Source organism: Nycticebus coucang, chromosome 15, assembly GCF_027406575.1.
Source record: "Nycticebus coucang isolate mNycCou1 chromosome 15, mNycCou1.pri, whole genome shotgun sequence".
In the NCBI taxonomy this organism is placed as follows: Eukaryota; Metazoa; Chordata; class Mammalia; order Primates; family Lorisidae; genus Nycticebus; species Nycticebus coucang.
Window position 1 is genome coordinate 70,032,417 of NC_069794.1, and position 14,900 is coordinate 70,047,316.

A 14,900-nucleotide genomic window follows, 5' to 3' on the forward strand; every position below is an offset into this window, starting at 1 on the left:
ATAACATGCAAAAATCTTCTCCCATTCTGAGGGCTGTCTGTTTGCTCTGTTTGTGGTACCCTTAGTTGTGCAAAAGCTTTTTAGCTTGATCAAGATCCAGTTATTTATTTCTGGTGTTGCTGCAATTGCTGAGGGAGAGGGGACAGGGTCTTCCTCATAAAGTTTCTTGCCAGGCCAATATCTTCAAGTGTTTTCCCCACACTCTCTTTTAGAATTTTTACTGTTTTGTCTCTTAAATTTAACTCTTTTATTCAAAGAGAATCAATTTTTGTCAATGGTCAGAGGTGCAGGTCCAGTTTCAGTCTTCTGCATGTGGATAACCAGTTCTTCTCCCAGAACCATTTGTTAAATAAGGATTCTTTTCCCCATAGCATGTTTTTGTTAGGTTTATCAAAGATTAAATGACAACAAGTAGCTGGGTTCATCTCTAGATTCTTTATCCTATTCCATAGATCTGTGTCTCTATTTTTGTGCAAGTACAATGCTGTTTTGATCACTATAGCCTTGTAATATAACCTGAAGTTTGGCAATGTGATGCCTCCAGAATTTTTTTTATTTCTAAGGACTGTATTTGCTATTTGTGGTTTTTTCTGATTCAATACGAATCAAAGTACTATTTTTTCAAGATTTTTAAAGTATGACATTGGTGCTTTGATGGGGATTGCATTAAATCTATATATAGATTGCTTTGGGTAGTATGGACATTTTAATGATGTTGATTCTTCCCAGCCATGAGCATAGTATATTCTTCCATTTGTTGACATATTCTGCTATTTCCTTTCTGAAAGTTTCATAATTCTCTTTTAGAGATCTTTCATGTCTTTTGATATGTATCTTCCCAGATATTTCATCTTCTTTGGTGCTATTGTAAAAGGAAAAGAGTCTCTGGTTTTTGTTTGTAGCTTGACAATTGTTGATGTATATGAAGTCTACTGATTTGTGGGTATTGATTTTGTAACCTGAGACACTGCTACATTCCTTGATCACTTCTAAGAGGTTTGTAGCTGAGTCCCTGGGGTTTTCCAGATATAAAATCATGTCAACTGTGAAGAGGGAAAGTTTGACCTCCTCTGCCCTCATCTGAATTCCTTTGATCTCTCTTGCCTGACTGTGATGGCTGGGACCTCCAACACTATGTTAAAGAGCAGTGAAGACAGTGGGCATCCTTGTCTGGTTGCAGATTTGAGTGGAAATGCTTTGAGTTTGATTCCATTCAATATGATATTGGCTGTGGGTTTTCTGTAGATAGCCTCTATCAGCTTAAGGAATGGTCCTTCTAAGCCTATTTTCTTGAGTGCTTTTATTATGAAAGGATGCTGGATATTGTCAAAAGCCTTTTCTGCATCAACTGAAAGAAATCATATGGTCTTTGTCTTTTATTCTATTTACATGGTGTATTATATTTATAGATTTGCGTATGTTAAACCAACCTTCTGCTTCTCTGGGATAAAACCCACTTGATCATGGTGTATAACCTTTTTAATGTGTTGTTGTATTCTGTTTGCTAATATCTAGTTGAATATTTTTGCATTGATATTCATTAATGATATTGGTCTATAGTTTTCATTTAAAAATATGGAACACTTCACAAATTTGCATGTCATCCTTGCACAGGGATGTTAATGCTAATCTTCTCTGTATTGTTCCAATTTTAGCGTATGTGCTGCTGAAGCAAACACTAAATTTTTTAAAATTTTATTTAATTTTTTAGAGATAAAGTCTTACTTTGTTGCTCAGGCTGGAATGCAGTGGCACTATCATAACTCGCGACAGCCTTGAACTTGTGGCTTAAGCAAGCAAACTATGGGTAGATGCCCCCACACCAAGCTAATTTTTTTATTTTTGTAAAGATAGGGTCTAACTATTGTTGCCCAGGCTGGTCTTGAATTCCTAGCCTCAAGTGTTCCTCCCACCTTGGCCTCCCAAAGTATTAGAATTACAGGTGTGAGCAACCCCACCTGGTCTCACATTTTAATGGAATGGCATAGTTAAAGTCTTGCCTTGCCCAAGAAGCAAGAATAGCTTTTAGTCTGGGCGTGGTAGTAGACCGCCTGAGCAATAGTGAAACCTTGTCTCTAAAAATAGAAAAACTAGCCAGATGTCATGAAGGCACTTATAGTCCCCACTACTTGGGAGGCTTAGCCAAGAGGATCACTTGAGCCCAGGAGAGTGAGGTAGCTGTGAGTTATGATGCAATGAAACTCTACCACAGGGTGACTAAGACTCCGTCTCAGGAAAAAAAAAAAAAGAATAGCTTTTACTTGGTACAGATAATAAACACACTGTTCTCTGCCCCATTTGTCCTAGGAAGAAAGAAATTATTGATAACACTTTTTTTTTTTTTTTTTTGTAGAGACAAAAGAGTCTCACTTTACTGCCCTTGGTAGAGTGCCGTGGCGTCACATGGCTCACAGCAACCTCCAGGTCTTGGGCTTACATGATTCTCTTGCCTCAGCCTCCCAAGCAGCTGGGACTACAGGCGCCTGCCACAACGCCCAGCTATTTTTTTTGGTGCGGTTTTTGGCTGGGGCTGGGTTTGAACCCGCCACCCTCGGTATATGGGGCCGGCACCCTACTCACTGAGCCACAGGAGCCGGCCTGATGACACTTCTTAAATCACCAGGAAGTGAACCTGGCAGTCTGATGATGCTTCACAGTCCTCTGCAGGGCAATGGCCTAACCAAAGCCCTGTCATGTGCTGGAAGGCAAGGCACAGACAGGCCACATTGGCTGGGCAGTGTACGCAGCTAGAGGAGAGAGCTGGGGTATAGGTGTCAGAGAGAGAAAGAAAGAGTAACAAAGAGAGGTTGATACGCTGGTTTTAGAAATAAGGAGCCTAAAATTCGTATCATTGTATATTTGGGGGGAAAGGCTAAAAGTGCTTTACGCTGAAAAGAAGGATCAACAACATGGAGCTCCAACTCCAGTATTCTCCACACCAGTAACTTGTCACCAACAAATTCTCAGTTCCTTTAATCCTTCCAACCTAATCATTTCACAAAACATTTTGTAATTGGAGAAAAATGATTAGTATTAAGGATACGAATTAAATATGCAGTAAAGGAAGAGCTCTAAAATGTTAACACTGCCATTATCTCTGTGTCGTGGGATCAGGTGTGAATTTGACCTTTTTCTCTACACTTTTCCTACATCTTCCATAATGAGTTTGTATTACACTTCTGTGTCCCTTAATGATAGGGATATGTTCTGAGAAGTGTGTCGTTAGGCGATTTTGCTGTGATGTGAACATCATGGAGTATACCTGCACACACACGCAGATGGTATAGCCCACCACACACCAAGGCTATGCGGTGCAACCCATTGCTTCTACGCTACAAAATGCAAAGCAGGTTACTGTGCTGAAGACCGTTGGCAAGGCTAACACAATGGCAAGTATTTGTGTATCTAAACCTAGAAAAGGTACAGTAGGTGGCACCCATAGCTCGGTGGGTAGGGTGCCAGCCACATACACCAATGATTCCAATCCAGCCCGGGCCAGCTAAAAACAATGACAACCACGACAACCAGAGAAACTACACAGGGCCACTCCCTACAAAGATCCAGCAACGAGAGAGTGATCCCCCTGAGGTCTAATCTTGGAGAAACATCTCCCCAACTCTGAGGACGGACAGAGGCAATGGTGAAAAACAATCATGAGGCGAAATAAACAGAAAAATTCTGGCAATATGAATAATTAGAGTACATCAACTTCCCCAAGGATCAATGGGGCAGACACAGCACAAGATCCCATGCACAAATAGCTGAGATGTCAGAAATCGAATTCAGAATCTGGATAGCAAATAAGATTGAATTAGAATTCCAAGCAGTAACCCAAAAGGTATCTCAAGAATTCAACGAATTCAAAGACTAAATGACCAAAGATTTTGACACATTGAGACAAAAAGTCGCAGCCCTCAAAGATCTCAGAAACAGAGTAGAATCCCTCAGTAACAGAATGGAGCAAGCAGAAGAAAGGATTTCTGACACTGAAGACAAAGTTTTCGAACGCTCCCAAACTTTCAAAGAGGAAGAGAAATGGAGGGCAAAAAAAGATCACTCTCAATTGTGATACATTGATGTCACATAATGTAATAATTAAAAATGATATAGAAACTAAAAAAAGAAAAAAAAAATCACTCTCACAGAGACCTCTGGGATAATTCAAAGAAAACCAGTATTTGTCTTATAGGGATCCCCGAAAGCAACAAAGTGGCTTCACAAGGCACAGAGACTCTTCTCCATAAGATTATGAAGGAGAACTTTCCAGACATGCCAAGAGATTCTGAAATTCAGATAGAGATAGCAGACAGTTTCAGAACTCCAGCACGACTCAACCCAGATAAGACATCCCCCAAACATATCATAATTAACTTCACTAAACTTAATATGAAGGAGAAAATTCTGAAAGCAGCCAGATGAAAGAAAACCATCACCTACAAGGGCAAAAATATTAGAATAACTGCAGATCTCTCTGCTGAAACCTTTTAAGCTAGAAGAGGATGGTCATCCACTTTTAATCTCTTAAAACAAAATAAATTTCAACCCAGGATCCTGTACCCAGCTAAACTGAGTTTCATTTATGACAGAGAAATTAAATACTTTAGTGACATTCACATGTTGAAGAAATTTGCCATAACTAAACCAGCTCTCCACGATATTCTCAGATCTATGCTACATAAACACCAACATAATCATCCACGATAAAAGTAAACCCACCAAGAAAATTTTGATCAAATTCCAACTTCCACAGTCACAAAAGGATTAAAAGTGTCCACCGGACTCTCGAAAGGCTTATCAATATTCTCAATTAATGTGAATGGTTTCAATTGTCTTCTAGAGGCACAGGTTGGTGGACTGGATACAAAAACTCAAGCCAGATATCTGCTGCATACAAGAATCCATCTTACATTAAAAGACAAATACAGACTCAAGGTGAAGGATGGTCATCTATACTCCAGGCAAATGGAAAGCAGAAAAAACCAGGCGTTGCAATCCTATTCGCAGCCGAAATAGGCTTTAAATCAACTGAAATAAGGATAAGGATGGACACTTCATATTTGCTAAAGGCAATACTCAATATGATGAGATTTCAATAATTAATATTTATGCACCCTGGGTGGTGCCTGTGGCTCAAAGGGGTAGAGCGCCAGTCCCATATGCTGGAGGTGGCGGGTTCAAACCCAGCCCCCGCCAAAAAAAAACTGCGCAAATAAATAAATAAATAGCAGTGAACTCTTAAAAAAAAAAAAATATTTATGCACCCAACCAGAATGCACCTCAATTTATAAGAGAAACTCTGACAGACATAAGCAACTTGATTTCCTCAAGTTCCATAGTAGTTGGAGATTTTAACATCCCTTTAGCAGTGCTGGATAGATCCTCCAAAAAGAAGCTAAGCAAAGAAATTTTAGATTTAAACTTAATCATTCAACATCTGGACTTAACAGACATCTACAGAACATTTCATCCCAACAAAACTGAATACACATTCTTCTCATTAGCCCACGGAACATACTCCAAAATCGACCACATCCTAGGCCACAAATCTAACCTCAGCGAATTTAAAAAAATAGAAATTATTCTTTGCATCTGCTTAGACCATCATGGAATAAAAGTTGAACTCAGTAACAACAGGAACCTGCATACCCATACAAAAACATGGAAGCTAAACAACCTTATGCTGAAGGATAGATGGGTTATAGATAAGATTAAGAAGGAAATCACCAAATTTTGGGAACAAAACAACAATCAAGACATGAATTACCAGAACCTCTGGGATACTGCAAAGGCAGTCCTAAGAGGGATAATTTATAGCACTGCAAGCCTTCCTCAAGAAAACGAAAAGAGAGGAAGTTAATAACTTACTGGGACATCTCAAGCAACTGGAGAAGGAAGAACACTCCAACCCCAAACACAGCAGAAGAAAAGAAATAACAAAAATCCGAGCAGAATTAAATGAAATTGAAAACAAAAGAATTATACAACAGATCAATAAATCCAAAAGTTGGTTTCTTGAAAAGATCAATAAAATAGATAAACCTTTGACCAACCTAACCATGAAAAAAAGAGTTAAATCTCTAATTTCATCAATCAGAAATGGTAACAATGAAATAACAGACCCCCCAGAAATTCAAAAAAATCCTTAACAAATACTACAAGAAACTCTACTCTCAGAAATATGAAAATCAGAAAGAAATCGACCAATACCTGGAAGTATGCCACCTACCAAGACTTAGCTAGAATGAAATGGAAAAACAGGCCTATATCAAGTTCTGAAATGGCATCAACTATACAAAATCTCCCTAAAAAGAAAAGCCCAGGACCAGATGGCTTTACTTCAGAATTCTACCAAACCTTTAAAGAAGAACTACTACCTGTATTACTAAACCTCTTCCAAAATATAGAAAAAGAAGGAATATTACCCAACACATTCTACGAAGCAAACATCACCTTGATCCCCAAACCAGAGAAACACCCAACAAGAAAAGAAAATTATAGCCCAATATCACTAATGAATATTGATGCTAAAATACTCAATAAGACACTAACAAACAGAATCCAACAATACATCAAAAAAAATTATGCACCACGACCAAGTAGGATTTATCCCAGGGTCTCAAGGCTGGTTCAATATACGTAAATCTATAAATATAATTCAGCACATAAACAAACTAAAAAATAAGGACCATATGATTCTTTCAATTGATGCAGAAAAAGCTTTTGATAATATCCAGCATCCCTTCATGATCAGAACCCTTAAGGAAACTGGTATAGAAGGGACATTTCTTGGGTGGCGCCTATGGCTCAATGAGTAGGGCGCCACCCCATATACCAAGGGTGGCGGTTTCAAACCCAGCCCCGGCTGAACTGCAACCAAAAAATAGCCGGGCGTTGTGGCAGGCGCCTGTAGTCCCAGCTACTCGGGAGGCTGAGGCAGGAGAATCGCTGAAGCCCAAGAGCTAGAGGTTGCTGTGAGTCCTGTGACATCATGGCACTCTACTGAAGGCGGTAAAGTGAGACTCTTTCTCCACAAAAAAAAAAAAAAAAAGAAGGACATTTCTTTTTATTTTTTTTTAATTTTTATTTTATTTTATTTATTTTATTTATTTATTTTTTTGTAGAGACAGAGTCTCACTTTACGGCCCTTGGTAGAGTGCCGTGGCATCACACAGCTCACAGCAACCTCCAACTCCCGGGCTTAAGCTATTCTCTTGCCTCAGCCTCCCGAGTAGCTGGGACTACAGGCGCCCACCACAACGCCCGGCTATTTTTTTGTTGCAGTTCAGCCGGGGCCGGGCTTGAACCCGCCACCCTCGGTATATGGGGGCTGGCACTTTACCAACTGAGCCACAGGAGCCACCCAAGAAGAGACATTTCTTAAACCGATAGAGGCCATCTACAACAAACCCACAGCCAATATCATATTGAATGGAGTTAAATTGAAATAATTTCCACTTAGATCAGGAACCAGGCAAGGTTGCCCTTTGTCTCCACTGCTCTTTAACATTGTAATGGAAGTGTTAGCCATTGGGGAAGAAAAGGCGATCAAGGGTATCCACATAGGATCAGAAGAGATCAAACTTTCACTCTTTGCAGATGATATGATCGTATATCTGGAAACCACTAGGTATTCTACTACAAAACTTCTAGAAGTGATCAAGGAATACAGCAATCTCTCAGGTCACAAAATCAAAACCCATAAATCTGTAGCCTTTATATACACCAATAATAACCAAGGCGAAAAAACAGTCAAGGACTCTATTCCTTTCATAGTAGTGCCAAAGATGATGAAATATTTGGGAGTATACCTAACAAAGGATGTGAAAGATCTCTACAAAGAGAACTATGAAACTTTAAGAAAAGAAATAGCTGAAGATGTTAACAAATGGAAAACATAGCATGCTTATGGCTGGGAAGAATCAACATTGTTAAAATGTCTATACTACCCAAAGCAATATATAATTTTAATGCAATTCCTATTAAAGCTCCATTGTCATATTTTAAAGATCTTGAAAAAATAATACTTTGTTTTATATGGAATCAGAAAAAACCTCAAATAGCTAAAACATCACTCAGTAATAAAAACACAGCAGGAGGAATCACGCTGCCAGACCTGAGACTGTACTATAAATCGATAGTGATCAAAACAGCATGGTATTGGCACAAAAACAGAGAAGTAGATGTCTGGAACGGAACAGAGAACCAAGAGATGAATCCAGCTACTTAACATTATTTGATCTTTGACAAGCCAATTAAAAACATTCAGTGGGGAAAAGATTCCCTATTTAACAAATGGTGCTGGTTGATGTGGCTGGCAACCTGTACAAGATTGAAACTGGACCCACACCTTTCACCATTAACTAAGATAGACTCTCACTGGATAAAAGGTTTAAACTTAAGACATGAAACTATAAAAATACTTGAAGAAAGTGCAGGGAAAACTCTTGAAGGAATAGGCCTGGGTGAATATCTTATGAGGAGGATGCCCCAGGCAATTGAAGCAGTATCAGAAATACACTACTGGGACCTGATCAAACTAAAAAGCTTCTGCACAGCCGAGAACATAGTAAGTAAAGCAAGCAGACATCCCTCAAAATGGGAGAAAATATTTGCAGATTATAGCTCCGATAAAGGTCTAATAACCAGAATCCACAGAGAACTCAAACATATTAGCAAGAAAAGAACACGTCATCCCATCTCAGGGTGGGCAAGCGACTTGAAGAGAAACTTCTGTTAAGAAGACAGATGCAAGGCCTACCAACACATGAAAAAAAGTTCATCATCCTTAATCATCAGAGAAATGCAAATCAAAACTACATTGAGATATCACCTAACCCCAGTAAGAGTAGCCCACATAACAAAATCCCAAAACCAGAGATGTTGGTGTGGATGTGGAGAAAAGGGCACACTTCTACACTGCTGGTGGGAATGCACACTAATACCTTCCTTCTGGAAGGACGTTTGGAGAACACTTAGAGACCTAAAAATAGACCTGCCATTTGATCCTATAATTCCTTTACTAGGTTTATACCCAGAAGACCAAAAATCACAATATAACAAAGACATCTGTACCAGAATGTTTATTGCAGCCCAATTTATAATTGCTAAGTCATGGAAGAAGCCCAAGTGCCCATCGACCCATGAATGGACTAGCAAATTGTGCTACAAGTATACCATGGAATATTATGTAGACTTAAAGAAAGATGAAGACTTTACCTCTTTCATGTTTACATGGATGGAGCTGGAACATATTCTTCTTAGCAAAGTATCTCAGGAATGGAAGAAAAAGTATCCAATGTACTCAGCTCTACTATGAAGCTTAATTATAGCTTTCACATGAAGGCTATAACCCAGCTCACAGCACAAGACTATGAGGAAAGGGCCAAGGAAGGAGAAGGGAGGGGGGAGGTTAGGGTGGAGGAAAGGTAATGGGTGGGGCCACAACTATGGTGCATCTTAGAATGGGTACAGCTGAAACTTACTAAAGGCAGAATACAAATGTCTACATACAATAACTAAGAAAATGCCATGAAGGGTACGTTGAACAGTTTGATGAGAATATTTCAGATTGTATATGAAACCCACACATTGTACCCCTTGATTGCACTAATGTACATAGCTATGATTTAACAATAAAAAAAAAAAAAGTTTGAAGTTGCTGTGAGCTGTGACGCCACAGCACTCTACTGAGGGTGACATAATGAGAGACTGTCTCAAAAAAAATAAATAGCGGTTGGATCGCTGGGTCTTTTCTTGGTATTTGAAGATTCTTCAAGCAAGCATTATGTCAACCGACACAGATCTTTTTCTTTCTTCATATGATGAAAATCGGGGATCCAAATTTACCCAAAAAGCTGAAGAGGCACCATTTGTCCCCATTGGAATGGCAGGTTTTGCAGCAATTGTTGCATATGGATTATACAGATTGAAGAGGAGGGGAAATACTAAAATGTCCCTTCACCTGATCCACATGCGTGTGGCAGCCCAAGGCTTTGTTGTGGGAGCAAAGACTCTTGGTATGGGCTATTCCATGTATCGGGAATTCTGGGCAAAACCTAAATCTTAGAAGAACAGCTGCTGTCTTGGTCTTTTTTTTTAAAAGACACATTTATTCAGCGTCATGATCAGACTATTACATTTAGCAATCAACAGCATGGGTGCAAAAAAAAAAAAAATCTACATTAAAACCCTTTGTTGGAATGCTTTACACTTTCCACAGAACAGAAACTAAAATAACCTGTTATACAATTAGTGACAAATACAGTCCTCGAGTTTTTTGCCCATACACATGAGTATTGTCTAAAACATGTCTTCTTTGTAGCAGCTAGGCCCTGCCACCACTGTGCTTGGCTGAGTTCACAAATCTGTTGTAACCTGTAGCTTCCCTGTCACTTCTCTGGCTCTCCTCTCCTGTTAAGCTTTGTTTCCTGGGGATAATTAAAACCTTCTGCCACTGCCATAGCTATTGCTGCTACTGGAACCACCATAGCCACCTTGGTTTCGTGGTTTGGCAAAGTAATGGCCACCACCACCATAAGGGCCAGAGCTTCTGCCTCCAAAATTTTCTCCCTTCATAGGTCCAAAATTTGATGACTGATTGTTGTAATTGCCAAAATCATTGTAACTTCCACCACCTCCAAAATTGCTTCCATCATTACCAAATCCATTGTAGCCATCCCCACTGCCACCATATCCACCACCACCATGGCTGCCACCATGACCACTGAAGTTTCCTCCACAGCCAAAGTTGTCATTTCCACCAAAACCACCTCCACGACCCCCACCAAAGTTTCCAGGACCACTTCGTCCTCTTTGGCTGGACGAAGCACTAGCCATCTCTTGCTTTGACGGGGCTTTCCTTACTTCACAGTTGTGGCCATTCACAGTATGGTATTTCTGAATGACAATCTTATCCACAGAATCACGGTCATGAAACGTAACAAAAGCAAAGCCCCTCTTCTTGCCACTGCCTCCGGCAGTCATGATTTCAATCACTTCAGTTTTCCCGTACTGTTCAAAATAGTCTCTTAAGTGATGTTCTTCAGTATCTTCTTTAATGCCACCAACAAAGATCTTTTTCACAGTTAAGTGGGCACCAGGTCTTTGAGAATCCTCTCTGGAAACAGCTCTCTTTGGTTCCACAACTCTTCCATCCACCTTGTGTGGCCTTACATTCATTGCTGCATCCACCTCCTCCACGGTGGCGTATGTGACAAACCCAAAGCTGCTGGAGTGCTTGCTGTTTGGCTCTCTCATTACCACGCAGTCTGTGAGCGCTCCCCATTGCTCAAAATGGCTCCTCAGACTCTCATCAGTCGTTTCAAAGCTCAACCCTCCAATGAAGAGCTTCCGCAGCTGTTCAGGCTCTTTAGGAGACTCTGACTTAGACATGACAGCAGTGGGAAGAGAGACTTTAACGATGCTTCCTCGGCAGCGTCCACAGGCAGAATGCGCTGTCTTGGTCTTACTGGAGGAGTTTGTTTTAGTTATTGAGGTTACTTATCTTATAATTTATTCAAAAATAAATTATTTGAATGGGTTTAGACAATAATATGATATTTTGAATATTGGCTTCCTTTCCTGTGGGCTTGATTTGGCTGGTGACTAAATTACTAGTGACTAGTTCACTAACTAGGTCATGCAAGGGAATAAACACAAAAAGAAACATGTCACCTAAATGCGCTTGACAGTGTTAAAATTTCAGTCCACCCTCTTAAACCATTAAATGAAATTAGTTCTACAACAGATAGCCCATCAAAGCTGAAGTACTCACGGTTTGTTGCAGAATATTACATGTTATGTAGGAGTCCTCTTTACCCCAGTTAATTTAACATTTTTCTGCCTACCTTATGAACTGATTAAGGACTTCAGTTTTGAGGACTGGCTGGCTGTTTTTAGAGCTCTTTTTAAAAAGTGCATGGAATGTTGGGCAGTGCCTGTGGCTCAGTCGGTAAGGCGCCAGCCCCATATACCGAGGGTGGTGGGTTCAAACCCGACCCCGGCTGAACTGTAACCAAAAAATAGCTGGGCATTGTGGTGGGCACCTGTAGTCCCAGCTACTGGGGAGGCTGAGGCAAGAGAATCACTTAAGCCCAGGAGTTGGAGGTTGCTGTGAGCTGTTGTGATGCCACGGCACTCTACCGAGGGCCATAAAGTGAGACTCTGTCTCTACAAAAAAAAAAAAAAAAAAAGTGCATGGAATGTAATTTGTAAAGCCTCTCACAACTAAAAGTATATGTGTATGTGTTTTTTTTTTGGCCAGGGCTGGGTTTGAACCCGCCACCTCCGGCATATGGGACCGGCGCCCTACTCCTTGAGCCACAGGCACCGCCCATATGTGTATGTGTTTAAACCAAACCTAGAACTCTTACAACAGAGCTGCATGGTAGTAGTATTTATTTCAGAATCACAATTGTAAACATGAAAATAAATTAATTATGGATTCTAGTTTAGTTCTTTTGTAATTGCAAAATTATATTTTTGCTGCTTTTGTAATTTTTAAATGTAACCTTGAGATAGAAATAGGTATTTTAAGCACTAACTCATAGGTAAATGAATAATTTTTTAACATGTATATATTTGTTTTCTCTGGAAGAATTAGATGTGTTAAATTAAACAGATTGCCTATAATGGGAGTGATTAGTGATTCATGAACAAGCTGGTTTGGTTTGGCTGGACATAATACACAAACCTTGATGTACTACAGAATGCTTTGTTACACTTGTGAAATTCTCTTGTCTAATGGTATATGTATGATTATTAAAGTAAGCGAATACATCAAAAAAAAAAAAAAATAGATGGGGCGGTGCCTGTGGCTCAAAGGGGTAGGGCGCTGGCCCCATATGCCGGAGGTGGTGGGTTCAAACCCAGCCCTGGCCAAAAATAAATAAATAAATAAAGAGAAACAGAAAATAAAGCCTTAATAAAAATGCCATCACCCCTACCTTCCCATGCACACACACATACACACACACAGACATCCCCCACTCTGCTTGTGTCTGAACTCAGAAGCTGCTCAGTCTTACTTACCAGACCCTTCTAGCCTGGTGGGTCCCCTGCCCCTAGAGCCCACCACTCAAGGTCTCTTCTCACTGCTCCAGCTTGCAGTGCTCACTCTAACCTACCATGTGGGCCACACAGGATAGCTTGCCACTCTGAAAGAACATTGTAGGAATAGGTGGCAATCTAACTCCCTGAGACCCTTGCTCATATTGCTTCCTGAGCCTGGAACGTCAGTCCGCTCCCAACTCTGCTTTGGCAGATGCCCATACCTCTGCAGGTTCAGCTCCAGTCTTAGACCTACCACCAAGCCCTTCTTGACACTCAGCCCATAAATCACCCAGGAAGACAGCTGAAGGCTCAGTCTTTTGTGTACTGGAATGCCTTGTGTGGCACTCAGTGGCGTATATGCTGCCTGCCCCCACTAGAATGTGAGAACACTTACTGAAGCTACTACTCAGTCACTCAGTGAAGAAACACATCTACTGAGGGCCCACCATGTGCAAGGCACTCTTCTAGGCCCTGGGGAAATAGCACTGAACAAAGCTGAGCAGCATGTATTTTAGTAGGACTAACAACCATCTATGCTGTTTACAATGGTAAAAGGTAAATATACAGATGGTGTGTGCGGCAGGGGAAAGTACTATTTTATAAAGGACGTCTGAAGAAGGCCTTTCTAAAGGGGAACCTGGAAGCCCAGACCTGAAGGTCTCTGCAGGAAGTGGGCACCAGCAACTGCAAAGGCCCTGATGAAGATACAAGTATGACAGAGCGGAACAGGGGTGCAGTGTGGCTGGGCAAGGTAGGCCAGCCACCACCAGGCTGAGCACAGGGAGCTTTGCAGGCTCCAAGGCTGCTCTCGCTCTGCAGGATACACTGTATTTTGCATGAAAGCTCAGCTCAGGACCCACTCTCATGACTAATCCAGCACGAGCTACATGAAGTGCTCCTATGCCCTGCAATACTTCACAGTTCTAAATGCTAGTTATAATCCTTTACATTGATTTTAGGATTCAGCAAGGGATGACAAACCATAGTTTGAAAACTTGCCAGTACAGAATTATAGTGATGCATGCTGCTGTGTCTCCAGCCGTGTGGGCTCACTGAGAAACCCTACAGCACAGTGTCCACAGGCAGGCAGTTCTCCGGGGACTCCTGCTTAGGTTCTAAGGAAGATCCTCCAGACTTTGACTGGCTCTGCCTGCTCCAGATCACAGCCTTAGGGGCTCTACTCCATGGGAGGGGGAGAGCATGGGGAGTGGTCTCTCTCAAGACTAAGAGAGAAACACAGCCAGGAATTGTGCATGCAGTCCTTAATTCTTGTAACTGTAAAATGTAGGTATTCATGTTTTATCAAAACCATGAGTTTTCAGGTTGGGAAAGAGTACAAGTCCCAAGTTCACATAGTCCATGGTAAGGTCTGAATTCAAAACCTATATAGTCAAAAGAAGTCCAAGATCTCTAGCAATCAGAAAACTTCACTAAAAAATGAGGGAACTTCATTAAAAAATGAGAGACCATTTCACACTGATTGCAAACAGTCTAAACTCCTGACACAAGTAGGTATTAGCAAGAATGGAGACAGACAGCACTGATGAAGTGAAGAAAGGAGTATTAGAAAGGTACGTCTAAAAACGTTGAAGACACTCAAATCTTACAACTCCAAAATTCCAGGCGCACCCTCTAGAAGTTCCCCATGTTTGTGCAAAGGGACATAAAAAAGAACACTCACTGCACTTCTGCCTGTAATAGGAAAGTGGAAACCATCTAGATGTCCACTGGCAAAAAGTGGGATAATTATACAAGGTAACAAGGTTCAGCAGTTAAGATGAATCAGAACTTCATCTGTCAACATGATTAAATTGCAAAAACAAAATGAAGGAAAAAGCACTCTGTAAAAT

At 40.7% G+C, this 14,900-nt stretch overlaps 3 protein-coding genes and 1 non-coding gene across 4 annotated transcripts in view; 1 reads left to right on the forward strand and 3 right to left on the reverse strand.

Moving 5' to 3' along the window:
* The window catches only part of LATS2 (large tumor suppressor kinase 2), a 111,769-nt gene that overhangs the window by 38,561 nt on the left and 58,308 nt on the right, over window positions 1–14,900 (reverse strand). The window lies entirely within an intron of this gene.
* LOC128567057 (U6 spliceosomal RNA) lies at window positions 1,570–1,679 on the reverse strand. The gene has a single exon (XR_008374731.1). It is a non-coding gene; the product is annotated as a U6 spliceosomal RNA (small nuclear RNA).
* Window positions 9,737–10,320, forward strand: LOC128566662 (HIG1 domain family member 1A, mitochondrial-like). Its single transcript, XM_053563619.1, has one exon. The coding sequence runs from the start codon at window positions 9,785–9,787 to the stop codon at window positions 10,064–10,066; it is 282 nt and encodes a 93-aa protein (XP_053419594.1). The 5' UTR covers window positions 9,737–9,784; the 3' UTR covers window positions 10,067–10,320.
* Window positions 10,355–11,776, reverse strand: LOC128566661 (heterogeneous nuclear ribonucleoprotein A1-like). The gene has a single exon (XM_053563618.1). It carries the CDS (start codon window positions 11,389–11,391, stop codon window positions 10,438–10,440), a length of 954 nt encoding a protein of 317 aa, XP_053419593.1. The 5' UTR covers window positions 11,392–11,776; the 3' UTR covers window positions 10,355–10,437.